General features: G+C 46.4%; 1 protein-coding gene across 1 annotated transcript in view; it reads right to left on the reverse strand.

The window, feature by feature from the left end:
• Nucleotides 1-26021, reverse strand: part of DOC2A (double C2 domain alpha) — an 846604-nt gene that overhangs the window by 708108 nt on the left and 112475 nt on the right. Inside the window, exon 2 of the mRNA XM_069244126.1 lies at nucleotides 11671-11962. Coding sequence (XP_069100227.1) covers nucleotides 11671-11953 — 283 coding nt within the window. The 5' untranslated portion in view covers nucleotides 11954-11962. The remainder of the gene's footprint in view (nucleotides 1-11670; nucleotides 11963-26021) is intronic.

The following is a 26021-nucleotide window of genomic DNA, read 5'->3' on the forward strand; positions in this document are numbered from 1 at the left end:
TTCTTAATGTCTCCATGGTTATTTGACTGTTAAGAGTTTTGGAAATTAGACTTTTCTTTTGTTGTTTTTGGGAGGGTTTTTTGGGTACACTGGTGCCTCCAGCTACTACAGTTTTCCCCACATGCCTTTTCTGTCTTGGCACTATGCGGACGGACGGCCGACATTCTACAGGGGTGGACTACCAAAGCACTGTAGGGACTTCTCTAGATGTTTGCACAATCCCCTAAAGTGCAATGGAACTTAAAATCCTTAGTCTTAATGTTCAGGGCCTCAACAAACCATTGAAGAGGTTAGCTGTTCTGTACCTCCTTGAGCAATCATAGTACAATATTTGCCTCTTAAAAGAAAGACACTTGCTTACAAAGGATGTTCATAAGATGAACTCCCGTTGGTTCACGCACCAGTACTGGTCCTCAGGTCATACTAAGAAGGGAAGGGTCACTTTTCTTCTCTCCCATGGATTCAGCAGGGATGTCCTTTCCACGATAGCTGAGATGAAGGGGTGTCTGGTTGTAGTTAAGCTTAGAATAGGCTCTTTTCACTTTATACTAGCGAACATTTACACCCCAACACACATCAAGAGGCCTTCATCCTGAAATTACTAGCCCCAATGATTCAAACGCCAGGCGCAGCCATACTGGTGGGCGGGGACATGAACCTGGTTATGAACTCTGAAATGGACAGATCCAGTCAACGCTCAGACCAAACAGGGGCTTTTCCGGAGGCAGGGAGGCAGTTTCTTGATGATGTGGCCTCCAAGATACTTTGCGGCACTTCCACCCTACTTCATGAGACTATACATACTATTCAGCCACCCACAAGACCAATGCCTGCATTGACTATTTTTTTGCCACTCCCCCCTTGCTGTCACTTGCCTCTACATCTCCATCGCCCTACGCTCCTTATATGATCATGTCCCTTTAACTCTCACGCTTAACCTACCCTCTCCCCAGCCTCCCTGCACCACTTGGCGCTTGCAAGACTCTCTACTCTTTTCACTGGCAACAGTTGACTCTCTCCACCAAGCTATCATGTCCTACCAACAGACCAATTATACTGTTGAGACTTCCCTGGCTTCCACTTAGGAGGCTTTAAAACTGGTTATCCCAGGAGAGCTGATAGCTTCCTCTGCGCCGAGAATAAACGTCACCAGGATAAGCAGCTCAGTCTGGAGAATGCTGGCTCGGAATTTGAATTAATACACAAACACACCAAGGTACATAGGATTTGGAGGAAACTGGAGAAGACCAGATGCCTCCTTAAGCATCTCGATTTACATAGAGCTGAATATGCGATCCTACGCCTCAAGCACAAATTCTACTTGGGGAGCAACTGCCGTGGGCATATTCTCGTGCCCCACCTCCAAAACAAAACCCTTGCAAACTCGGTTAAATCGATCCACACCCCGGCAGTCAGCGAGATGAGCTCCTCTGAGGGGATAGCCCCTGCCTTCCAAGCCTATTATAAGGCAATCTACACACCAGATCAAGCCCTATCTGACGACTCCCCGGACTATATCCAATCTGCTGCCCTTGTGGCCCTCCCGGAGACAGAGGCAGATGCACTGGACCAGCTCATTCCAATTGACAAGGTAATTTCAGCAACAGATCGTCTTAAAATGATGAAATTACCCAGGCCGGACAGCTTCACCATGCTATTTTATAAGACATTCTGCCCAGTTCTGGCTTCATTGCTGACTCACCTATTTAACTCTTTTGCAGAGACGGGAGCCCTCACCAATACAATGTGGGACGCAGTTATCTCAGTTATACCCAAACCTGGCAAAGACCCGAACCTATGTTGCTTGTACAGACCCATCTCCCTCCTCAACATTGATACAAAACTCTTTACTAGTTTCCTTGTGCATTACCTTAATCTTTTAATGCTGGAATTAATTGGCCCGGACCAGGCCAGATTTGTTCCCTCCTGTCAATGCGGTGACAACACCAAACGCCTGTTGCATCTTATTGACAAGGGCCATCGATCACATGGAGAAGCACTCCTCCTGTCTATTGATGCGGAGAAGGCATTCAGCTGTGTTCACTGGCCTTAAATTTTTGAAATACTGCTCCGCTTTGGGATCAAGGGCCGCTTTTGTAAGTGGGTCCAAAGTGTAAATAGCGCCCCTAAAGCCTCAGTCTGAGTCAACAATGTCTCTTCCCCCTCCTTTCCTATTCAGAGAGGGACACCTCAGGGCTGCTCCATGTCCCCTCTCCTGTTTGCCCTGTATATGGAGCCCTTTGCCCATCAACTGCGACACAACCCAACAATATCCGGCATCCCCTTTGGAGCATGCCAACATCTCATTAGCCTTTATGCGGACAACACTATCCTTTCCATTGTGAACTCCATGACTTCCCTTCTCACACTAACTGATGAGTTCCAAAAATGTGGCCTGTTTCAGGCTTCAGAGTCCACCTACAAAAATCCCAGATCCTCAACCACTCGGTAGACCCAGACCACAAACGTATGTTACAGTCACAGTTCCCCTTTGAATGGAGAAAAGATACCGTACCCTATTTGGGTATCTCTTTGACTTGTTCCATTCCTGGTTCAGTGGTGGACAACTACTCTGTCTTACTTGCACAGATTCGTAAAGACCTGGCAACATGGTCCCACCTTCGCCTCTCCGGGATGGTCAGAATTGCAGCAGTCAAAATGACTATCCTCCTGTGCATCCTTTTTCTCTTTCAAACTCTACTCCTGGTCCCTCCTCTGGAAATGCTGTGATCCCTCCAACTCAACATCAATAGGTTTATCTGGGATGGTAAGAAGCCTTGTTTGCACCCACATTTTTTCGCACATCCCAAAATGTCAGGAGGACTTGCGGTCCCACAGCAGCTCCGTAATTACCAGGCAACCTAGTTTCGATACATGATAGAATGGAACCACCTAATGACGGGAGAAGCACTGGACCTTTATGGACCAATCTATTTCTGTCTCTCACATTTGGAAAGAAATGTGGCTCCCCCGCAAACATAGGGCCTGGGGCCTATATTCCTCAACCATCACGTGGACGTTCACAGTATGGGACTCGGTTGCAACTAAGGTAGGCCTCACCATCTTTCCTTCCCCCATGACTCCCATTCTGGCCAATCCTGATTTTATCTCTGGGATGCAACCTGAAGAATTCAGTCGCTGGTGGAAGGGCAGTTGTAAACGGATCGCAGCCTCTTTGACACCCAAGGGCTCATCCCCTTTGACCAACTGAAGATTGACTAATCCCTAACCAACGCTGAATAAGTCCACTACCTTCAAGTCTGCTACTGGGTGTCAACATCAGGGACCCGGCCTGGAGTGAGTAGGCTGCTTTCCCACTTCGAATGGTGGCTCCTACTTAAACAAGACAATAAATGCCTCATATCCGAACTCTATACATACCTAACACACAAGAACAGCCCACCCAAGACCAAGGGACAGCTCTGGTCGGAGGCAGAATTCAGTAGAACAGTAATGGCCAAGGAGTGGAGAGATATCTTTTTTAGAGTCCATCACACCACTTACAATATAGCAGGCACTGAATCTGCATACAAAACTGCCACTTACTGGTACCTGACCCCACCTCTCATCCACAAGTGGAATACCGGAACCCTGGTACACCTCCTATGGCACTGTCCAAAGTTAAAACTCTAGTACTTAGATGACTTTGACACAGTCTTTCGCACTTCCATTCCTCGATTACCCGCCTACACGCTCCTGGGCCTCCCCAACCCTTTGACATAGCCGCTACACTCTGTAGGAGGGAGACAAATAGCTCTGGCACTAACAGCTGCCCAGTAGGTCATCCTTTCTCTTTGGGGCACCGATAAGACACCCGCCCACACTTCCTGGCTACACAAACTTTGGGTTATACAAGGGATGGAGAAGTTAGCTATGTCTACTGAAACAAATTGCACCACATATGCTGAACTGTGGGTCCCTTTCATAAACCTTCTCTCTTCCGAATTCCAATAATTAACCTCCCTGCATATATGAAGCTTTTGCATATGATTCCTGATCAGACCCCTGGCTGGACTACCTCCTTATTGACACTCTCCACTTTAAAAAGAGAATTGTTCCTTAAAGTCTAACTTGAAAAAATTGCAGGTCCTTCAGAATTCCATCTACAGGTAAGGCAGTATTCAGGATTGTAAGGAAAGAGCGTATATTTCACCTTTATTGCATGGCAGGGACTGACTGACAGTTGAGAAAAGGATTAATTGTAAAGCACTGGGGCAGATGTATTCTACAGTTCAGCACCGGCATGTTTGTGAATAAACTGGGGATTTACAATCCGACCCGAAGAGGCAAAACTCCCCCTCTATGCCCATATGTCAAACAGTTATGACACATTATAAATTATGCTGATAATGACTGTTATTATGATGGTGACCTCTCCAGGATGTGTAGATGGAAACGTCGTCATTCATATTGTAGAGTTGTCTATCAAAGTTAGAGATGACTGCCCTTAGACAGCATTACGCCCATTTTTGAACAAATGCATACACATACGACTCCCGGCAAAAGTCCATGATATGCTTCAAGGATCTGCAAAAGTGAAATGTTGGCAAGAACTGAGAGTAATTTTCAGAGCATGCCGTTAAGAAAAGTGAGTTATGCTTTTCAAATGTGTTACCTGAACTATTGCTTCAGAAATGGGGACAACAAGGCACTGGAAAGGAAGTGGTTTGTGGTGTGAAATGGTGCATATGAGGTTGGGTGTGCGGTGCATTGTGCCACAGATAGTGTACCACTGTTCTGAGGGTGATGGAGGAGTGTACAGAAGGTTGGATTTTAGTGTGCTGAGAGTGATGGCACACTGATCTGTGGTGGTAGTGCACTGTATGTGATGATGCACTATGACTTTGATCGGTGCACACCATAAACTAGGTGGAGAAGCACTTTGCCACAAGTTTTGGTACCCTGTTTTATGGACGGTGTTGCAAGTGTCTCAGGTTGCAGGCGAATGTGCTGAATGTGGGGGTGCACTGTTCTGCAAGTGGCGGTGCTACGCTCTATGTGGACTATGCCATTTGTTGTGTTACCTAATGCAGTGGGTAATTGTAACTTTGCAGCACATGGTGGTATGTTGTTTGGCACATCCATGGACTGATGATTGACGTGCATATGTGTGGAATTTTGTAAACGGTTGTGTGTGCTCTTTTTCTGCGTCTCATTCATATTTTTAGGTTTGTCCTGTAATGGTTTCCGTCTTCTTCAGCCAGATGCTTCTTTGCCTCTGGAATCTTCAAATATTGACATGAGACATTGACAATCGTATCTTTTGTCGGTTCACAGGAGTATTTAACCTCACCTTCTTTTATTTTTTATTTATGTGTACCTTACTGCTTCCTTTTGAATGCATGAGGTACTATTTTACAAAAGTATATACTCTTAACACCTATTTAATTCTTTAACTCATCCGTAGGCTTTATGTAGAAAATAATCCTATTTTAAATGGTTTGTGCTCCAGCAGACATTTTTATTGTTTTTGTCAGAACTCAATTGTGAACGTCAAACTGATGGTTTTGCTATTGCTTGGACAAAGTCTTGAAGCTACCATTCAAGCCTGAGTCTATGCTGACAGGTGCAAAGGCAGAGAAAATAGCATTGAGGGGGGTTGGCTGAAACCCTACAGAAGTTTTGTGAGAAATAAACACAGTGAAATAAACATACACACGCATAAGCGGTTCTCCCTCCAGTTTGATATTACCACTTTATCAACATTTCGCTTCCTCCCTCCTTCTAGTAATAAGAGGACTATTAATTTGAGCTGGAAATCCACATTCCTCAATGGAGTACTGTTTCAGATACTATTATGTGTGGTAAGGGGACAGAATCGTGTGACAACTGCCCCCTTTGTTGACTGTCAAAAATTGCTTAGTATGCACATGTTTGCTTGTTTTTGAAATCTTTGCATAAGTCCAGTTACACATGAATGTTTGCCCAGTACTTCAATGTATTATACAAACCAAGGAAAATAATTCATTGTATATTATCATTGGACCTACACTGATGTGTCTGAAAAATTGTCGTTTTGGCCTGAATTTTTACTCTTGAACGTTTACAGTCATTATTCCGAATTTGTGTATCTGCTTATAAGTGCAAGCACCAAGACTGTCTATAGGTGACAGCAGCAAGGCGTTCTATAAAAGACAGCAGTTGGCTCTCTACACTTAACGGTTGCACTGCTTTCCATAAGTTGTAGCTGCAAGGCTCTCTATAAATGATAGCAGCAGGGCTCTCTACATGTGATGGCAGTGCAGCTCTCTATCGAGTAAGTGCAACAGGATCTTGATATGTGACGATAGTAGGGCTGTATTTAAGTGTCTGCAACAGTCCCCTCTGTAAGTGATGGCAACAGGGCTCTCTACAAGTGACAGCAGTTGCTCTCTGTAGGTGACGGTCGCAGGGATCCCTCTACAAGTGACAGCAGCAGGAGTCGCTACAAGTGTCAGCAGCAGGGCTCTTCATGACTGAATGTAGCCAAGGTGAACGCCCAACACTATCATTGACCCAGCACTAATTTGCAGGTCCATGACAATTAAAACAAGCTTTGCAATGCTATAGGGTCTCGCATTTCTCCGAGTTACAGCTAGTAGCAGTTGTAAACTCCCAACCGGACTTTTCTTTCCACATTAAATGGAAAAAAACAGCATGATCGCGCTGCTACAGTTCACTCGTACGGACAGTTGAATACGGCATGCAGGTAGAAAAAAAAAAGAGTGTGATCGCGCTGCTACAGTTCACTCTGCAAAAGTGAAATTATGTACGTAACTGGCAAAAGTGCAATTAACTATGTAACAGGGTCCATGTCATGCAAAGCACTGGACTTCTGCCAAGCGAGATCGCGCTGCAAAAAAAAGATAAAAAGTAGTCCACAAACCTGATGGGAACAGCGAGCCTCGCATGTTTTCAGTACTTGGTCGCTGCGCTCGAGGAGGGCTAACCACCGGAAAAGGCATGACATATGCATGCCTTCCACTAATGAAAGCAAGCAGATTTTGAAAGGCAAGCCCACGAACCAATGAAAGACACTGACGTAACATGGACAGGGCTCCGAGCCCTTTTGTATCTACTAAAGCGTCTCGCAAGCGAAATGCATGCGCAAGCCCATGCGATGCAGGCTCGACCCTAAAAAGTCACAAAAACACAAAAACATTTGGATGTGCCTGGCAAACTGAGAGTAATAAATGTGTGCTAAAAAGAAGCAAACAGCTAGGAAGAGAGAAAAAAAGGAAAACCAACAGAGAAGTTAGAAATAACTTTCTTCCTCTCTATTGCAACACCTATATTATTATTTTTCTTATGTATTAAGTAAGATTTTATATGAGCGCCAACTAGACACCAAAAAGCATTAGATTATTCCACTTTAGGCTAAAATGCAAATAGCAATGGCACAGAAGTGAACTCTTTGAGCAGTTTCTTGAAAGCTCTTGTGCTGATCCTATCTGTATTTGTACTGAAGGTCAGGCCTTAGCTTAAGTGACAAAGCAGTTCAAAGTTCATCTCTTTTTTAACCCGGGAGGTCGGAAGACAGATTCAGTCCTAAATTTTCTGTGCCTCCCAGGGATGATAAACTTCTGGACTTTCATTAGTGGGAGCAAGCTTTTCAAGGCAGCTTGAACTGGTCGAATTTCTGTGTGGTGGAGGCTAGATGAAGTGCTGCCAGTAGGACCTCTTTGAAGGGGATCAATTGCAGCTCAGGGTGGCTGTCTTCTAGTGGATTGCCCCAGAGTGGGCTTCTCCAATGAGTAGCTTATGAGCAAATGGTAGTTCTCCACTACCTGTAAGTAGCCCTCCTGTGTGCAGCCCAGCCAAGCTTTTGCTTAGTTGATTTGATTTAATATATGATTTAATATATGTAAATACAAAATAAAAAGTGTGTGTTTGAGATGAAATGTGTGTATTTTCAGTACTCATAAGCTGATGCTTGGACAAAAATGTTTGAATTTTCAAAATATATTTAAAACTGATATTTGAGTGACAAATCATGTGACAATCAGGAGACTTAATACTAACAGTATTATTATATTTATATACAGGCATTGCAGTTATGTCTGTTATGTATTACATACATGTATTACAGGCATTCCCAATTTACAAAGCCTTTTTAACATTTCTGCTGGCAACCCTTCTGATGCAGTGAAGTGATCACTGTTGGTAATCTTGCATAGGGTAGCCATTAAGTTAGCCTTGTCTGACGTGCTCACTATTACAACATCAATAGTAGGGCTCACAATGATTTTCATTAAACAAAAGTTATTCTTTTTACAGAAAAGGTTGGAGACCCCTGTCCTAAAATGCATAGTATCATCTGGTGTGAGAGACAGCCAGAAGAAACAAGTATAGACAGAGGACGGACAGAGAACAATGAATGAAAATAAAGATGGAAGGCAAAATAAGAATGTGTGACGATAGAAGGGCGCAATAATAGAAAACAATATTTTGGTTTTACTAATGCTTTTTGCCAATGCCATTCTGTATCGGCAAAACAACAATGCTTGTTTTCAATGTTGCACAGCATCGACCAAAAAAAGCATTATGCGTTATACGCATGGAAGAATCACGACACACCTTTGTCAGGAAGCTATGGTGGATCAGCATAATGATGCGTGCACACATATGCATCGCCATGCTTGCAAACACATTCACCTTGATATGGTGCCCATTTTGTTTTTTGTTTAATTTACCATTCAAGATTGTGGACAACCATCTTTGAATAGCATTTTAAAAGAATAAAAAATAGCCACACACATTTTGTTAAAGAAAGTAGAGGCCCAGCATCAAGTGGCAGATGCCAGGCCCTCATAAAAAGGAAAAAAATAAATAAAAACAAAACAAAAAAAGAATGGGGGTTGACAGTGGAGAAAGTGGGGGAAATAAACATTGACGAGTGGCAGGAGCAGAAGGGCTAACAATGTAGAAGCTGGTTGTGGGGTTATGGAGGTGGGGAGAGCCAGTGGAAGGGACTTAAGAACTCGGGGGAACCATACACAATGCAATGGGGCTTAGGATGTGATGGTACAACTGAACTGTGTACATAGGAGAGAACAAGAAAACACATGCACTTCCATGGAGTGTTGAAATCAAAGCCAACAACCATTGATAAAGCCAGTATATCTCAGCGGTGAAAACAATTGGCTTTGGCATGTTTTGTGTGTAAGGTTGGTGCCTAGAAGATCTACAGCAACCATCTTTAAATGGGTATGTTACAACATTACAAATGCATTCAAAGATGGCACCATGGATGCATGTGCAATAACGATAGCCACCCTTGATTGCTTTGTGATATTTGAATAAACCCTTTAGAATGGGTTTGTTCAAGTAGGAACAACCCTTTTCTTGGTGCCTACCATGCATAACTTTTCATGCACTCTTGGGGGCGGAAGTCTTGAAATGGGTAAATAGTGATTTAAGATGAACTCCCTGCAATCGCCGAAAAAAACATATTACTGAGAGAGTGGTAGGGAAGGACGGGAAGAAGTGAGGTGAGCAGGGGATCAAGGAGGGACAAGGGGCAGGGGAGAGGAGAAGTTTTGAAAATTGAGTAGGATGGGACTGGATAGGGCAGGAACAAACGAGCTGGTGGCGGAGGGTAAAGAAGTGACACAGACGAAAGCAAGAAGACACATTCCTCCCACAGAATGCCGGAGAGAAAAGAAAAACATAGTAATCCGAGGGCAAGCGTCAGCAGTGGAAGAACACAAGTCAACCAATCAGAACACTGATAAATGCATCACAAAAATAGGAAGCACAGCCCTTGAATCAACATGAAAAAAGGACGTAGACAGCAGTCATACACTCACCATCAAAGGGTCTACTTTATCTATAATGGAAACAATACTTCTGGTCAACAGACAGGTAAATCTACCGTCTTTTTCCGAATCTAAAAAGTAGTTTCCCGGTGTTGTGCCGCAGAAAAATACAATTCATCAAATCAAGAGGGTGGTAAAGAAGCTGTGCTCCGAGTAGCTTAAAACACAAGAAATGGAAGGAAAGACACTGAATATGATTCAAGCAATGGAGATTGAAAAGAAAACCAGCAAATTTAAAATAATGGTCCGTCACAAAGTTAAAGCTAAAAGCTGACTTTTGGGGAGACCTAAAATGGCAGCACAGAGCAGGAGTCGCTGGAGAGAGGTGAGAAGTCGAAAGACAAATAAAACAGAAACTGGTACCATATAATGACATATAAGGCTGCCGAGAAGAACAAAAGGGAAATGAGGGGGAAAAGAAGAGTGAAAAGAAGAGTGAAGTGGGGTTATCCTCTGAAAAAGACAATACGATTCAGCATGGATAAGAGGATAGGTGTCAGCCTAGGAAAACAAACACAGAAAACATTTTCTAAATGAAGGGTATTCTCCAGGTTGAATCCTTAAGCGTGGTGACTGCATTGTTATCCTTATACATTTGTGACATGGTTTGTGGGAATAGGACTCCCAAGGGTTTGTGGCGGATCTCTTTGGTACTGAATATGGCGGGGCTCTCTGGCAGTGCCTCACAGTGGCCCAGGCAGGGCTCCCAGAGGCTGTGACGGGGTTCTTTCTCAGTGACTATGACAGAGCTACAATCTCTCTCCATAGCTGCGGCGGTGCTCCCTCTCTGTAACTTCGACAGGGCTCTCTCTCTCGTTGGCTGGCATGCCCGCATTGAAATGACTGCTGGTAAGATCTTTCTTTCTCAGTGTCTGTGGCAGGGCTCTTTTCAGTGTTTGTGGCATTACTCTTTCAGTGACTGTGGCAGGGCTCTCCCTCGGTGCTCTCCGTGGCTGAATACCGCAGGCCCTTCCCTGGGTGCTCCGGGCTCCTCTCCGCTGCGTGTGCAGGTTCTGCATGACTGTAATATTCCATTAGCTGCATCTTAACTTGATTTGTCTGTTCACTCATTCACACCGGAGCCGGGGTCCCTGGGGGAGTGGGTCGAGTAGCAGAGGCGCCGGGCTTGGCAGAGGAAGGGAGGAGTGAAGGGGGAGGGGAGCATGGAAAGTGGAGATGCAGGAAAAGATGAAGACTGGCTAAACCAAGCAAAACGGAGCGAATTAGATGCACATGCATATTGGGAAGGTGGCAACAAGATTATTAAAACTAGACGATTGAGAGAGAGGGCCAATGAATAAAGGAGCTCATGGACAACTGAATGAAAGGACCAAATAAGGAGGGGCAAAGGAAGGAATTACATAAAAAAAAGACTGAAAAGGAAGAACTGTCTGAAGAAATAGCGATGGTGGGAGGATAAAGTAAAAGGGACAATGAAGAGGAAGGAAAGAAGAAAGAATAAAATGTAGGAAGAAGGAAGTATTGGATAAAGGGGGAGGGAGGTAGGCAAAATTGATTAAAGATGAAGCAAAAACAGAATGGGATTGATGGAGGCAGGGAGAGAGGATGAGAGAAAAGAAAGAAGGCAATGTAGTAGCAAGGCTGAGAGTAAAGGCATAAAGAGTGCAGACAGGAAGGGAGTAAGGTATGGTGGAAAGAATTCAATGAATTAAAGATGAAAAAGATGGAAAGAAGAATGGAAATGTAAGGGGAGTATAAGGGAGATAGGAAAGAAGAATCAAGAAATGTGCCTTGAGCGAAATGGACCACAACAGGTTGGTCTTAAATTCCTATTTCTCTGTTCAGGAACACCCACACACAGAGGCCCAACATCCATTAAAAAAGCCCACGAGGAGGTAAACCAAGCACTTACTTGTGTCGTCTGAGTCATAGCTGTCGATCTCCGTTCCTTCCTCCATGCGGACATCAGGGTCCGCAGTGGGATCAAAAGCTGGTGGCCTTCCAGTAGGGGAGATGTCGAGGGGTGAGAGGTCGGTGGGTCCTGTGGGCGAGTGGGCCCCATCGGCGCCCAGGCCATGACAGCGCGGGAAGTAGTCTGAGATCTGCTTGATGGGCCGTATGGGTCCAGGGCAGACATTGATGGCCATGTGCTCCTGGATGGTGATGGCCATCTTCTCCCCTTTGCGCACGGTCATGCATGCGTCCTGCACAAAGACCATAAGAGAAAGAGACAGAGACCAGAGGTGAGGGTGTGAGTGAAATGAAGACACAAGCTATTAGTAACACCAATGAGCCACCCACTTACTGTCCAACTATGAGGTCTATTACAGGTTCTTTAACTTTATGTGCAGAATCCCATGACTTCCTTTATAACCTATTTTTCAAGTCTCCTCCCAGCCCTTATGCTTTCAAGCATATTGGTATGCTCTGTTATTTTTATGAGCGCACTACCACCTTTACAGTGCTTTAAAAAAAACTAAGCAACAACACAACATAATGCAACCATATCCATCACCCCCTCACCAAATTTAAATAAACAGGAAGGTTCCTGTCCTTTCTTAAATTCTTTAAACGAAGATAATTGTCAACGTTTCTTAGGTCATTAGGAATAAACTTCCAAAACTTGGGTGGGAGGAGGGTCAAGATACCTAAAAGAAGAGCCAATGTCTACATATCAATAAATAAAGAAAACAATTATCCCTACTTCATGAGGTGTAAACCTTTCTTCTATTTCACTTCTGAGCCTATATACCCACCTCTGAAACTAATCACTTTCTATTACTATCAGGGGCTGCCAGGTCCTGGCATGCATTTCTTCTTGAATACGCCATTTGTGTATGGGTTCTCTCTCTACCCGTGTGTAGGAAAGTACCATCTTGCCTGGCATGTTACCCCCATATTTCACTGTATATATGTTGTTTTAGTTGTATGTGTCACTGGGACCCTGCCAGTCATAAGTGTGCTATCCAGAACCTCAGTGGTTAAACTCTCTCATTTCTTTCCAAATTGTCACTAACAGGCTAGTGACCAATTTCACCAATTTACATTGGCATACGGGAACACCCTTATAATTCCCTAGTATATGGTACTGAGGTATTGGGGTTCCAGGAGATCCCTATGGGCTGCAGTCACCTATATGTCTAACCTTTACCTGGTAAAGGTTGGGTGCTAAGTTACTTAGTGTGTGGGCACCCTGGCACTAGCCAAGGTGCCCCCACATTGTTCAGGGCAAATTCCCAGGACTTTGTGAGTGCGGGTACACCATTACACGCGTGCACTGTACATATGTCACGACATATGTATAGCGTCACAATGGTAACTCCGAACATGGCCATGTAACATGTCTAAGATCATGGAATTGTAACCCCAATGCCATTCAGGCATTGGGGAGACAATTCCATGATCCCCCAAGTCTCTAGCACAGACCCGGGTACTGCCAAACTACCTTTCACGGGGTTTCACTGCAGCTGCTGCTGCTACCAACCCCTCAGACAGGTTTCTGCCCTCCTGGGGTCCAGCCAGGCTTGGCCCAGGAAGGCAGAACAAAGGTCTTCCTCAGAGAGAGGGTGTTACACCCTCTCCCTTTGGAAAAAGGTGTCAGGGCTGGGGAGGAGTAGCCTCCCCCAGCCTCTGGAAATGCTTTCATGGGCACAGATGGTGCCCATTTCTGCATAAGCCAGTCTACACCGGTTCAGGGATCCCCCAGCCCTGCTCTGGCACGAAACTAGACAAAGGAAAGGGGAATGACCACTCCCCTGACCTGCACCTCCCCTGGGAGGTGCCAGAGCTCCTCCAGTGTGCTCCAGACCTCTGCCATCTTGGAAACAGAGGTGCTGCTGGCACACTGGACTGCTCTGAGTGGCCAGTGCCAGCAGGTGATGTCAGAGACTCCTTCTGATAGGCTCCTCCAGGTGTTGCTAGCCTATCCTCTCTCCTAGGTAGCCAAACCTCCTTTTCTGGCTATTTAGGGTCTCTGCTGTGGGGAATTCTTAAGATAACGAATGCAAGAGCTCATCAGAGTTCCTCTGCATCTCTCTCTTCACCTTCTGCCAAGGAATCGACCGCTGACTGCTCTGGACGCCTGCAAAACTGCAACAAAGTAGCAAAGACGACTACTGCGACCTTGTAACGCTGATCCGGCCGCCTTCTCGACTGTTTTCCTGGTGGTGCATGCTGTGGGGGTAGTCTGCCTCCTCTCTGCACTAGAAGCTCTAAAGAAATCTCCCGTGGGATGACGGAATCCTCCCCCTGCAACCGCAGGCACCAAAAGACTGCATCACCGGTCCTCTGGGTCTCCTCTCAGCACGACGAGCGAGGTCCCTGGAACTCAGCAACTCTGTCCAAGTGACTTCCACAGTCCAGTGACTCTTCAGTCCAAGTTTGGTGGAGGTAAGTCCTTGCCTCCCCACGCTAGACTGCATTGCTGGGTACCGCGTGATTTGCAGCTGTTCCGGCTCCTGTGCACTCTTCCAGGATTTCCTTTGCACACAGCCAAGCCTGGGTCCCCGTCACTCTAACCTGCAGTGCACGACCTCCTGAGTTGTCCTCCGGCGTCGTGGGACCTTCCTTTGTGACTTCGGGTGAGCTCCGGTTCACTCCACTTCGTAGTGCCTGTTCCGGCACTTCTGCGGGTGCTGCTTGCTTCTGAGTGGGCTCTTTGTCTTGCTGGACGCCCCCTCTGTCTCCTCACGCAATTGGCGACATCCTGGTCCCTCCTGGGCCACAGCAGCATCCAAAAACCCTAACCGCGACCCTTGCAGCTAGCAAGGCTTGTTTGCGGTCTTTCTGCACGGAAACACCTCTGCAAGCTTCGTCACAACGTGGGACATCCATCCTCCAAAGGGGAAGTTCCTAGTCCTCTTCGTTCTTGCAGAATCCACAGCTTCTACCATCCAGTGGCAGCTTCCTTGCACCCACAGCTGGCATTTCCTGGGCATCTGCCCACTCCCGACTTGATCATGACTCTTGGACTTGGTCCCCTTGTTCCACAGGTACTCTCGTCCGGAAATCCATAGTTGTTGCATTGCTGGTGTTGGTCTTCCTTGCAAAATTCCCCTATCACGACTTCTGTGCTCTCTGTGGAACTTAGGTGCACTTTGCACCCACTTTTCAGGGTCTTGGGGTGGGCTATTTTTCTAACCCTCACTGTTTTCTTACAGTCCCAGCGACCATCTATAAGGTCACATAGGTTTGGGGTCCATTCGTGGTTCGCATTCCACTTCTAGAGTATATGGTTTGTGTTGCCCCTATACCTATGTGCCCCCATTGCAATCTATTGTGACTGTACATTGCTTGCATTGCTTTCTATTGCTATTACTGCATATTTTTGGTATTGTGTACATATATCTTGTGTATATTTGCTATCCTCATACCCAGGGTACTCACTGAGATACTTTGGCATATTGTCATAAAAATAAAGTACCTTTATTTTTAGTATATCTGTGTATTGTGTTTTCTTATGATATTGTGCATATGACACCAGTGGTATAGTAGGAGCTTTACACGTCTCCTAGTTCAGCCTAAGCTGCTCTGCTAAGCTACCTTTTCTATCAGCCTAAGCTGCTAGACACCTCTTCTACACTAATAAGGGATAACTGGACCTGGTGCAGAGTGTAAGTACCCCTTGGTACCACTACAAACCAGGCCAGCCTCCTACATTGGTTGTGCAGCGGTGGGATAAGTACTTGTACACCTAACCAAAAAGTTTTGCTTTTCTTCTCTTACTCTATTGCTAAGTGCTGAAAAGTACCTCTAAACTTTCAAAAAGTTTCTTAAAAAGTTTTAAAAGTTTTTTTTTCTGTTCCTTAAAAAGTACTGAAACTTTTTCTTTCTTTTTCTGTCCCTTAAACCTTTTCTATTATGTCTGGTACAGATCAAACTCTGGATCTGTCCAGAATTGCTTATGACCACCTTAGCTGGAAAGGAGCAAGGAGTCTCTGCATTGAAAGAGGTTTAGGGGTAGGTAAGAATCCCTCAAGAGAACTGTTAGTTAATATGCTCATTGAACAAGATAAGACCATAGTTGGCACATCTGGTGAGAAATTGGCTGGTGGTTCACACTCTGATTCTGGGGTAGCCCCAGTAAAAGTGTTAGAAGGGAACCTTCCCAACCTGCCCCTTAGCAGGCCACCTAGCAGGGCTGGTACTGATGTGAGTTCTCATCATAGTACAGAGGTTACTCCTTTAGGCCAGGTTGTTAGAGTGCCATCTGTTAGGGACAGGTCTCCCTCTGTTCATTCACACCATTCTTCTGTGTCAAAGCATGCCCAACCCACCCTCCCTGAAGACAGAATGTTAGAAAGGGAACTCAATAGATTGAGAGTGGAAGAATCCAGACTGAAGCTCAAGAAGCAACAGCTGGATCTAGACAGACAAGTATTCGACTTAGAAAAAGAAAGACAGAGGTTGGGGTTTGGACCCCATGGTGGCAGCAGCAGTATTACAGATAGTAATCCTGTAAAAGAGTATGATTCTAGGAATCTGCACAAGATAGTTCCCCCTTACAAGGAGGGGGATGACATTAACAAGTGGTTTGCTGCACTTGAGAGGGCCTGTAATGTACAGGGGGTCCATCAAAGGCAGTGGGCTGCTATCCAATGGCTAACTTTCAGTGGAAAGGGTAGGGATAGGCTCCTTACTGTTAAGGAAAGTGACTCCAATCCATAAGAATCTTGGTCAGGGAGGTGTTTGGTAGAATAGATGACCAGTGGATGCCTTACATTAGCAGCAGATGTCTTTGCTTTTCCCATGTGGTCATGAACCGCAGGCTTTGGGGTGTGACCACTAGGGCTGCTTTCTGCCCTTCTGGCATTCAAACGGGGTTTACAGGAGGGCAGGCTTGTTCAGAGTTGCTTGTTTTTGTCATGGCAGTGCCACAGTATTGCAGGAGGCAGACATATTTCTTGCCTTGCAATACTTATTAAACACACACCTCGCTCCAGCAGACTGAGTGCTAGGGCCTGGGTCTAAGAAGAAGTCGAGACAGATGTAGAGAGCCATCCGGGCTCTCCCCTACATTGTATTCTGTTCTGCGTGTCCGGGCAAAGTGCAGAACAGAGGTTATAAAATAAAGACGGGGCTGCGCTGACGCAGTTCTCCACTGGAGACATAAACTGTGTGGTGCGTACATTACTGCAACTAACTCGGTGCGGCCTAAGCGCACTACATTGTCGACGAGGCTGGTATTCGAACACCCAGCGTCGCGGAAACACGCTGATGCGGACACAGAAAAATAAAAGTTACCACGAGGAGCTGAGTGGCGCTGTGACCCGCCCCTTGCCGCATCGACCGCATCCTCAACCTGGCTGGTGCGCGTCGGAGTGAGCAAGAAAGCAACGGCGCGTCACACCTTGAAAGGTGAGCCCCGCCTCTCCTCCGGTGTGAGCCGCACGGAGACCGGGCCGAGTACCTGGCGTTGCGTGCGCCCCCAAGGAAAACAAAAGAGCAAGATGAGGAGCCGTGCGGCCACAGCCCAAATCCGCCACGCGCTCAGCCCAGGCCTGTCTACACCACGTGTAGAGAGGGCGGCGCGAGGCAGAACACACCCGCATATCCCTCTGAGCGGCTGCAGCCAAGTGAGCTCGCGCTGTGCTCCCCAGGAGAGAGGAGCACAGTGTACTGAGCGAGAGGGGCAGGAGCCCCAGAGAGAGAAAAAAAAGAAGGGTGAAAGAAAACAGATAGAGGAGAAACCCCTAAAGGAAAAAAAAATAAAAAAATAAGAAGAATAAATCAGTCCACACGAGTACAAAATTCAGGCAGCTTGAAGCGTGAGTGGGCCCACCCCCCTCCTTCCCCAAAAGAAGTGTGAAAAAAAAAAAAAAGAAAGACAAAGACAATACACAGACATACAAGGCAGAGATAAGCCCAGGGGAGCCCCAGTGGAAAAATAAAAAACAATAAAAAGGACACATAAATATCTCACAACGTGAAATACACTGAAGGGCAGACATCTACCCCCTAACAGCTAATGACACCCCAATGAGGGAACCACTGTGGAAGTAAAGGACATTGTCAGAAAGATCCTGCATAACCAAAGATACAATGAGTGCCCCACAACAAGAAAACCCCCAAGTACCCGTGCAGGCGGGCACCAGTGCTCACTCCTCAGTTACTGCATTGCCCCCGTTCAGCCAACTGATTGACCCGGCTACCGCAGCGCCAAGATGGCGCCTTTGGTTAAACCATTTAGAAAACTATTTCTGCGCCACAAGAGAGACAGATGGAGCAGTGCGCAGATCTCTCATGCTGCTGATGGGAGGAGACGAGCTACAAGAATTATTTGATTCGCTCACAGATACTGGCAACAGATCAGACTTCAACGCGGCAGTGGAAGCCCTAAATAAACACTTTGATCCACAGTTAAACTCAGACTTTGAACGCTTCAAACTTCGGCAGGCGCAGCAAACGGATGTTGAGTCAATGGACATGTTCTATGCACGCCTAAGGAAACTGGCAAGCTCGTGTGTAGGCCTTAATCAACAAGAAGAGATCCGGGCACAGATCATTCAGGGATGTCGATCAAATGCATTAAGGAAGCTTATTCTACGCAACAAGGCATGTCCCTCGACGACATCTTGGTTCTGGCACACTCCCACGAACTATCGACAAGCCGGGCGGATGCCATGGCAGCGGTAAGGGGACAGTCGCTGGCAGCGGCGTCAAACACATGCCCAGTTCAGGTGAAGGAGGAGCAGGTCGATACCATCCAAACTCGTCAACCGCCAGGACGTAGACCGAGCTCAGGCAGACAAGGCACACGCACCTGCGGAAGCTGCGGGTATGAGCACAAAATGACAACGGGATGTCCGGCGAAGGGCAAAACATGTGGCAAATGTGGCAAACACAACCGCTTTGCAAAGGTGTGCAGGTCTGGGAGAGGCTGGCAAGGAAACCTGAAAGGAAAAGACTCCAAAGTCAGGAGTGTAGTCAAAGAAGGTGATGAGTCCAGAACAACCACAGACCAAAGAGACCCAGTCTTTGAAGACGATGAGGACGAAGACATCTTCGTGATCTCTTTTACAGGCGAAGGAAAGCACAAAAAGTGACCACCGCCCATGAGCAACATTCAGATTAACGGCAAATCGGCGACAGTGCTCATAGATACAGGAGCATTGGTAAATGTAATGGACGACACCCTGTTTAAGCAATTGACTCCAATGCCGTCGCTTACCCCAACCACCACAAAAATATATAACTACGGGGGCAGAGAACCGCTCCCTCTCAAAGGTACTGTGGAAGTGGCTGTATCCAGCGGGCAAGTATCAACGCCAGCTAAATTCTATGTGGTGACCGGAGATCGAGGCACCCTGCTGGGATGTCACACCGCAGAAGAGTTGGAATTGGTATTCTTCGTGCGACAGGTATACGACTCCCATGCCGAGCGCCTGATCAAAGAGTTTCTGCAGCTCTTTGAAGGGCTAGGCCGGCTTAAAGATAAACGAATCAAACTCCACATAGATCCAAGAATCACACCCGTTGCCCTAAGACACCGGCGTGTACCGTTCCACTTGCGACCAGCGGTGGAAAAAGAGTTACAACTGCTCGAAGACAAGGAGTGATCGAGAAGGTGGAAGGACCAACACCATGGGTCTCGCCGTTGGTGATAGCGCCGAAGCCCAAGCAACCAGGAGCCATCCGTCTTTGCGTTGATATGCGTATTCCTAACAAAGCCATCAAGAGGGAAAGACATATAACACCTTCAATGGATGACATCATAGCTGATCTGAATAGGGCACAGTGGTTACCGAAATTGGACCTCAATGCGGGGTATCACCAGCTGGAGCTGGATCCAGATAGTAGAAACATCACGACATTCTCTACACATCTCGGGCTCCAGCGGTAAAAGAGACTGAGTTTTGGGGTATCCTCAGCAGCCAAAGTATTCCAAAACGTGATAAGAGAGACGCTGTCAGGGTTGCCGGGAATGATCAATTTGAGTGATGACATCCTCATATACTCCAAGACCAGAGAGGAACATCATCGACATCTCAGGGCCACCCTGCAGAGGTTAGCGGAGGCCGGACTAACACTCCACAAAAAGAAATGCACGTTCTACCAAACGCCGGTAGAGTTCTTTGGATATGTCTTCTCAATAGAGGAGCTACAGGTTGACCAGAGGAAAGCTGATGCTATCCGTCAAGCACCGGTTCCCAAAAACCCCACTGAAGTAAGAAGTTTCTTGGGTATGGCAACATATTGCGGGAGGTTCATTCTGCAACTTGCGACAATGGTAGAGCCTATCAGGCAGCTCACAAAAGGAGGGCACCGGTGGGAATGGAGCCCAGCGGCTGACAAGGCGTTCACAAACATCAAAACAGCATCACTGGACAAGGCAACGATGGCTTACTTTAACCCCCACAGACACACAGAAGTGGTATTAAATGCCAGTCCGGTAGGCCTGGGTGCCGTCCTTCTTCAGGAAGAACCCTCAAGAGTGGGTTCCGGTTGCGTACGCCAGCAGAGCGTTGTCATCCGTTGAAACACGATAAGCTCAGATAGAGCGCAAAGCATTGGCGATTCGTTGGGCGTGCAAGCATTTCCACCTGTATCTGTATGGGCAAGAGTTTCAGGTGGTAACGGATCACAAGCCTTTAGTCACACTCTTTACAGAATGCCCCCGTCTGGTGCCCTGACAGATAGAGCAGTGGACCGTTCTCCTGCAACCCTACTGGTTTACTGTTACTTATCGACCGGGAGTGAATAACCCTGTGGATTACTTGTCTCGACACCCGTCTCCAATGATGACAGATCACTCTCAAGAGAATGATGAGGAGAGCACCGAAGTGTTTGTCAACATGATTGTACAATCAGCCTGTCCCAAGGCCCTTAGTGTAATAGACATTGTGAATGCCACCAAGGAAGATATGGTGTTAGACCAGGTCAAGGAAGTGTTGGACCATAGAAAATGGAAGCTCTTCCTGGAGAAGACACAAGTGGCCAATCATGAGTGCAAGATAGCCATGCAGGGGATGTGGAGGGTGCGATATGAGCTATCGACAGATGGTCAAGGGCTGGTCCTTCGAGGAAGGACAATTGTGCTGCCGCAGAGTTTATGGGCCCGAGTGGTGGAGTTAGCGCATCAGGGCCATCAAGGCGCCGTGAAGACGAAGGCCTGGTTGCGAGCACTAGTGTGGTTCCCGGGTATGGACAGTCAGGTAGACGAACTGGTGGGGAAGTGTCACTTGTGTGTTATCACAGCGGGGGATCCACCCAGTCGCCCAGTCATCACTGAACCGGCGAGCCTAAAGCCATGGACGAAGCTGAGCATGGATTTTGGCAGTTTCCCCAATGGGCGGTTGACCGTTGTCCTCATTGACACTTGCACAAAATTCCCTATTGTTGATGTTGTGTCGTCTACTGCATTTGAGAATGTTCGACCAGTGCTCCAGAAAGTATTCGCCATGTTTGGACTCCCCGATGAGATCAGGACAGACAATGGGCCACCATTCCATGGGCAAGAATTTCGATCTTACCTGGAGGGGCTGGCCATACATCATCGCAGGGGCATGCCATATTGGCCACAGGCTAATGGGGACGTAGAGAGGTTCATACGAAATCTAAACCGAGCCCTCAGAATAGGGGTTGAACAAAGAGAAGACAGTGAGCAATGTCTGCAACAGTTTCTGAGTGCTTATCGCCAAACACCTCACAGCACTACAGGGTGTGCGCCTGCTGCACTGATGTTCAAAGTCCCGCCTCGGGACTGCATTCCATCCGGCCCTCGTTGGGTATCACCTGAACTAGATGTCGAAGCCACCCAGCGATGCCGAGAGCGTACGAACCAAAAGGCCACTGAAAAGAGGCGAGGTCGGTTCAGAGACTTGCAGGAAGGGGACCAGATGGTAGTGAAGAGTCGGCAGCCAGAAGGGAAATTCCAAACTCCGTTTGAGCCTGAACCCTGGCAGGTCATCAGTGTAAGAGGCGCCATGATAACAGCAGCCAGAGACAGGCAGAGAGTTACCAGAAACATATCACACTTCAGGAGAGGTGGAGTGTCGAGCACATCTAGAGAGGAAGGAGAAGTTGACAAATCGATGGCCGAATCTCTGGATGAAGAAGTCGAAACAGAGAAGACTCCGGCAGCCCTGCCTAGCACGAGGCACCCGCTGGGAGAGAGAGTGGGCCAGGAGGAATCACTTGTTAGGGGTGGACGGTACCATCTGCGCCCCAACCCTATGCCCAACAGACTGCTCAGAGACTTTGTCTGTACCCTTGGCTGAGGAGGAGCCCACATTCAAGGGTCTATACATCTGCTGGAGTAACCTCTGGGTCCATTGACATTTTCTGTGTGTTTTCCTTTTGGTCTCTTTTTCCGTTTTGGGTTTCATTTTCTTTATTACTTGCGTATTCGCGTCTCCACCACTCTAGTATGGCATTTGTAGTTGGTTAAGGTTTATGTGTATTCATTTCCTCTTCTGTGTGGAGTAAAACATGGGAGGGATGTAGAGAGCCATCCGGGCTCTCCCCTACATTGTATCCTGTTCTGTGCATCCAGGAGGAGCGCAGAACAGAGGTTATAAAATAAAGACGGGGCTGCGCTGATGCAGTTCCCCACTGGAGACATAAACTGTGTGGTGCGTACATTACTGCAACTAACTCGGTGCGGCCTAAGCGCACTACAACATATTGCTATGAAAATGTACAGGGAAGTGACAAAACTTGGAGCTGAATTTGCAAGCTGAGGATTCCCTCCAAATAATATGCAGTAGTAAATTTCAACCCATGATTGATGCCGTTGTTCCTTTAACCCATCATGAGGAACTGCCATCTGTAAAGAGAACAAACTTGGGCTTTTAATGCTAAAGAGCGCATGGCCCATTTGCCTCGTGGGAAGTAGGATCACGGGTCACAAGTGCAGAAGTTGTGGCTCGAATTACAGACCACATGGTGTTTGCGATGCTTGTGCTTGAGAACTTTCCCACAATACTAAGACATCTGATGCCCTCCCTCTACAAAACGCTGATAGGACTATCATTCCTAAGGAATGGAATAATGTGCTCCAACGATGGATCGTTCACTTCCTCACCACAAAGTACCCAGTGGAAAGACGGAGGCTGAATTTCTCTCGGTCCCTTTCAAGGCATTTGAAGAGTGAACAGCACAGGACCTCCCAGAGCAGAAAGCCAAGATAGGCTTCCGTGCTCTTTTTCTACAATGAATGTTTTGCTGCCTGCTATACCCTATGCCACTTATGCTGCTTAGGTACTCTGGAAATGTTTTAAAGCCTTAAATGAATCTACACAGGATAGCATGGACTGTACCGATTTGTCATCACTGGACCTAGTCAGTTGTATCTTGTCTGTTACAACCTTTGATGGCCTATGATCCAAAGCAACAGCTTCAGAGGCGTCCATATCCTCCAGGCAGCATATCTAGATTAAGACCTAGAAGCTGGAGACTGATCCGAAGGCTATCTTACACACTTCTGTTCCTGGAGCCAAAATTATGGCTTGCCTGCAGGGAAAGTGATAAGGGGGAATGATGCATTTTTACTGTCTGGAACACCGTTCAAGACAACTGGGCTCAATAGGTCATCTCAGATTATGGTATTGAACTCTCCAGCAGTCCTTTTCCTTCCAAGTTCAGTTTACCTCTGATGTTACAGTGTCTGATCAACGTGGCTGTACTTTTGAATAAGATCTGCTCTCTTCTGAAAAAAACAGATGATGGGCTGGTTGCCAGCCTTGGATCAGCGCCTTGGATGAAAATGTATTTGTATCATATGCATCTCACCCGACAGGGTATACTGGTATGGAATGTCACTTCATTCTCATACCAGAGCCAACAGAAGGACTTCAAACCCAGCGATGATCAACATGTTTTAGTTCTTTTTACTCCTCCTGACTCAGGCAACCTCCTCAGTTCTCTAGATTTGATCCCCTCTTACTTCCACTATTGGTTCAACCAAGCTTGTGTCAGTGTTTCCTCTTTGCAGTTGAAGGGGATCCTTACCGCTTCTGCCTTTTATCTCCTGGCTGCCAAATTCTCTAAGTATTCTTTTACCAAGGTAGCGTCCATCCTAAAGGATAGAATTCTGCTCTTTCCTTTGCTTGACAACTGCCTAATTTCTGCCGGTTGTCACCCTAATGTGCTACACAGCCTGCAGTGAGTTTGTGAAGATGTCCAAAACACTGGTACCTCCTGAACACAGAAAAGTTATATTTGCAGCCATGTGTATTTCAATGATGACAAATTCCAGACAGTGCTGGAAAATGTGTCCCAACCGAGGGACACAGTGCTTGTCCTTCATACTCTCCTTTCCAATGTTCTTCTCTCCCAGGAATATGTCTGCCAATATCTGGGTACAGGCCCAGGGTCTATTGGACACCACAATGTCATTCATCAATTGGGTTAAGTTTCTTCTGGGTCACTAGACTCCTTCTTAGTAAAACGTTTGCATCTCCTCCAAGCCATTCCCGTGATCTGAACTGCCATGGGGAATGGTTGGTTGACAGCATCCTTCTGTTTGGGGATTCCATTCACCAAAAACCACTGATTCTAATGATGGATCACAGACTTCTAGGAGGCGCTAACTTGTGGGAAACAGGGTTATCGGTGGCTCGATTTAATTGCCTCCCAAACAAAAGTCATTCTTCTGCGTTTCTATTCTTTGTTCCAAGGTGAGGGGGACAGAGGCTATGGGATGCCCTATCACTCTGGTGACTCACAGTCAGTTTTATGCCTTTACTCCAATTCCCCTTCTCTAGCAGGTGCCGAGCTAGAGTCAGCGGGAGAATGATTAATTGATTCTTACTGCTCCATAATGGGTCACCAGGCCATGGTTTTCTATTATGCTTCAGATGACAGTGAAACCACCATCCTACCTTCAGTATGATCCTGATCCTTTACTCTTTCCTTTACTCCTACTATCAGCCCACTTCAAGCTGCAACTATTTGCTACACATTTGAGTTATTTTGCCTTCAGCAGTTACGTTTCATGGTTGAGGCGGTGACAGGATTTCAGTCTTCCAAGAAGTCACTCTTCTAATTTAGTGAACCACTACCAACAATGATTCCATTTTCCTGAACATTGTAAGCCTTTTTGTCTATATTTTGCAATCCCTTCTTGATCTCTGATTCTTTGCAGGGTGGCTTCATGAAGAGGTTGTTTCAGTCTAAGCTGAGGTGCCAGTTGATGGGCTTGTATGTCTGCAGATTCCCCTGCGATGCTCTTTCATCTTTAGAACTGCTTGATGCTCAGCTACTGTGTGGTTTACAGCTTAAGAGAACTTTGTGTTAGGCTCCCCTGATCTCCTGTGATTTCGTTTCAGAGTTAGATTTTTGCACAAGCCCCACGTTAAGCCTCTTAATCGGGTTCCCTTTTCCCTCCTGTTAGCTAATTTGGCTTTCCCTGTGGCTATTAGCTGTGTGGATATGGATAGGGGATAAAGCAAATGCGGTTTTGGTGGATCCCCTCTCTCCTCTGGTCCAGGGTCTCCACACAGTGTATGTCTGTCACCTGAGTGAAGTGGAAAGGGGTCCTTATGGTTGAGGCGTCCCAGATCTTGTGAGAGCATATCCCCGGGAGCGTTTTCTGCATTGCATTCTTCTATTTTGCAGTTCTGACAGTAACCATTTGTGTACATGTATTTGGTATCTATGTTTTCTTTTTTTATTCAGTCCTGGGTGTTGCTTCATGTAAAGGCCTGTGCTTAGTTTGCTGTGTCTTCAATGCATAGGGAATGGAACAAAGAAGGATGAGGAGGTCATCGTCAGATTACTTACCTTTCTTACTCCTAAGGAAACTCTTCCTGGTTCCACTTATCTCTCTCTCTCTCTTTCTCTCCAAGACTTGTGCTTCTCCTGCTGCTGTCTAGGGAATTACAGAAAGTGATGGGTATTGGAGGTGGGATTAAGAGCACTGCTGGGTGTATTTTTTTTTATTTCACCCCTATACGGAAGTGAATTCCAACTAAATTTAGTGAAACTGGCTACCACCTCCAGTGGAAGAAAACAAGACACGTGAACCTAGAAATGACCAATCTGGGCAGCTCGGGTGGTTAATGTGTCAAATGAGGTCTAGTGAGAACTATATTAACCATGAGCATTGGTAGGTTCATAGGTGGTTTAGAAAGCTGTTCTGGTTTTTGATGGACCACATTTTGCTTTGGAGAACCACAAGAAATGCCTAAACTGTGAAGTCTTCCATTTCTCAGGTTTACCATTCAAACTGTTTATGCTAAATAGTTTTGGCCAACCCTAGCTACTGGACTCAGAGGTGAAATAGAAGGAAAACTGTTACCTCATAAAACAGGTAAAAGACAA

Source organism: Pleurodeles waltl, chromosome 7, assembly GCF_031143425.1.
Source record: "Pleurodeles waltl isolate 20211129_DDA chromosome 7, aPleWal1.hap1.20221129, whole genome shotgun sequence".
NCBI classification, from domain to species: Eukaryota; Metazoa; Chordata; class Amphibia; order Caudata; family Salamandridae; genus Pleurodeles; species Pleurodeles waltl.